This window comes from Cryptomeria japonica, chromosome 4 (genome assembly GCF_030272615.1).
Source record: "Cryptomeria japonica chromosome 4, Sugi_1.0, whole genome shotgun sequence".
Classification (NCBI taxonomy): domain Eukaryota; kingdom Viridiplantae; phylum Streptophyta; class Pinopsida; order Cupressales; family Cupressaceae; genus Cryptomeria; species Cryptomeria japonica.
The window spans coordinates 687,108,755-687,110,253 of NC_081408.1; the positions used below are offsets into that span (position 1 = coordinate 687,108,755).

At 35.0% G+C, this 1,499-nt stretch overlaps 1 protein-coding gene across 1 annotated transcript; it reads right to left on the bottom strand.

The window, feature by feature from the left end:
* Positions 1–512: 512 nt before the first annotated feature.
* On the bottom strand, positions 513–1,025 carry LOC131875327 (uncharacterized). The gene has a single exon (XM_059219414.1). It carries the CDS (start codon positions 1,023–1,025, stop codon positions 513–515), a length of 513 nt encoding a protein of 170 aa, XP_059075397.1.
* Positions 1,026–1,499: the final 474 nt, after the last annotated feature.

Here is a 1,499-nt window from a genome sequence, read left to right on the forward strand (position 1 = left end):
TGTATGCATATGTTTTTTTCTCCTCAAAATGGGAGAGGAAATGTAGTTTATATACTTGTCAATTAGGATTAAAAGATTGATTTTTCCGACCTTGGGCCGACCTAGAAAGATTATTTTCCGAATTGCAAACTTAAAGACCCGCTGCCCCATAAGAGACCGGGCCCAAAATAGGGCCAGGGACCAGGGCGCTGGGCACCATGGTCCCACCTCCCGGGATAGCAGGGTGCAAGGAAGGATCAGGACATGGTGCAAAAATATGCAGTTTTTGATGTCGTAAATAGGTTTCAGGGTCTCCATTTAGGTTCAGTGTTGCGTCACCATCGTGAAGACCCAAATGCAGTCGAAATTGCAAGTGTCACAATTTTAGGACGCTATATTTTCTTTCTACATTCATATGCAAAATGACCATATTTCTTACAATAATAACATCAAATATTGGATTTATCAAACCTTGATGATTGTTCTTGAAATTGGTTTCTACCTCATCCTCTATTATTGAAACTATGATTGGACTAATCGGTCCTTTCTCCTTGATCTGTATTCATCTGTCCACCTCTGCCTCTTCCTCTTCCTCTGGAATTTGATCTTCCTCTTCCTGATGAACCTTGTTCTCTGAAAGCATTCTCAAAAGAGGCATTATTGTTTCTATTCAATCTTGATTCGTGTGTTAATAAAGAACCCATTAACTCATCTACTGATAACTGTGACAAATCTTTTGATTCTTCAATTGCTACAACTATAGAGTCAAATTTACTAGGCAAGCTCCTGAGAATTTTTTCAATAACCTTTTGATCTCTTAATTCTTCTCCATTAGATCTAATTTGATTCACAACATTCAACACTTGATTCATAAATTGGTTTACAGACTCAGATTCTTTCATTTGTAAATTTTCAAAATTTCTCCTAAGAGATTGTAATTTAGCCACTTTCACCTTTGTATTACCTTGATAGGTTGTTTCTAGAGTCTCCCATGCTTTCTTGGATCTTGTTGCTGCCAAAACCTTAGGAAAGATTGACTCATCCATTGCTTGCTGAATTAAAAATAGGTATCTTTAAGTTGATCTTTTTCTGCTTGTTGTAGTCTCTGATAAGCTGCATCATCTTGTTGTTCTGCAAAACCTTTCTCTACCAAATCCCAAATATCTTGTGAGAAAAACAAAGTCTTCATTTTAATTGTCCAAAACTCATAATTCTTACCATTGAAGATTGGAATTTGAGGCTGAATTTGAGTATTATTTGTTGCCATGACTTGCTACAACAATCTCCTTTCTCTATCATAAAGTTCTACACCAAAAAAATAATTTAGATCTGCAAAAAAACTTTTAACCTTAGCTCTGATATCAATTTGAAGGAAGAGATCATAATAGAAATAGAAAACAAAACAATAAATCCATGCTTCAACACAAAAACAGATTGCTACTGCAATGAGATAAAATCAAACTTTTATTAATAATCCCTAAATCGATTACAATCACTTTTATTTATAGAAGATCTGAAAT

Excerpts from the sequence above, each read along its gene's own strand:
- LOC131875327 (XM_059219414.1), bottom strand. The coding sequence starts at position 1,025 with ATGGATGAGTCAATCTTTCCTAAGGTTTTGGCAGCAACAAGATCCAAG.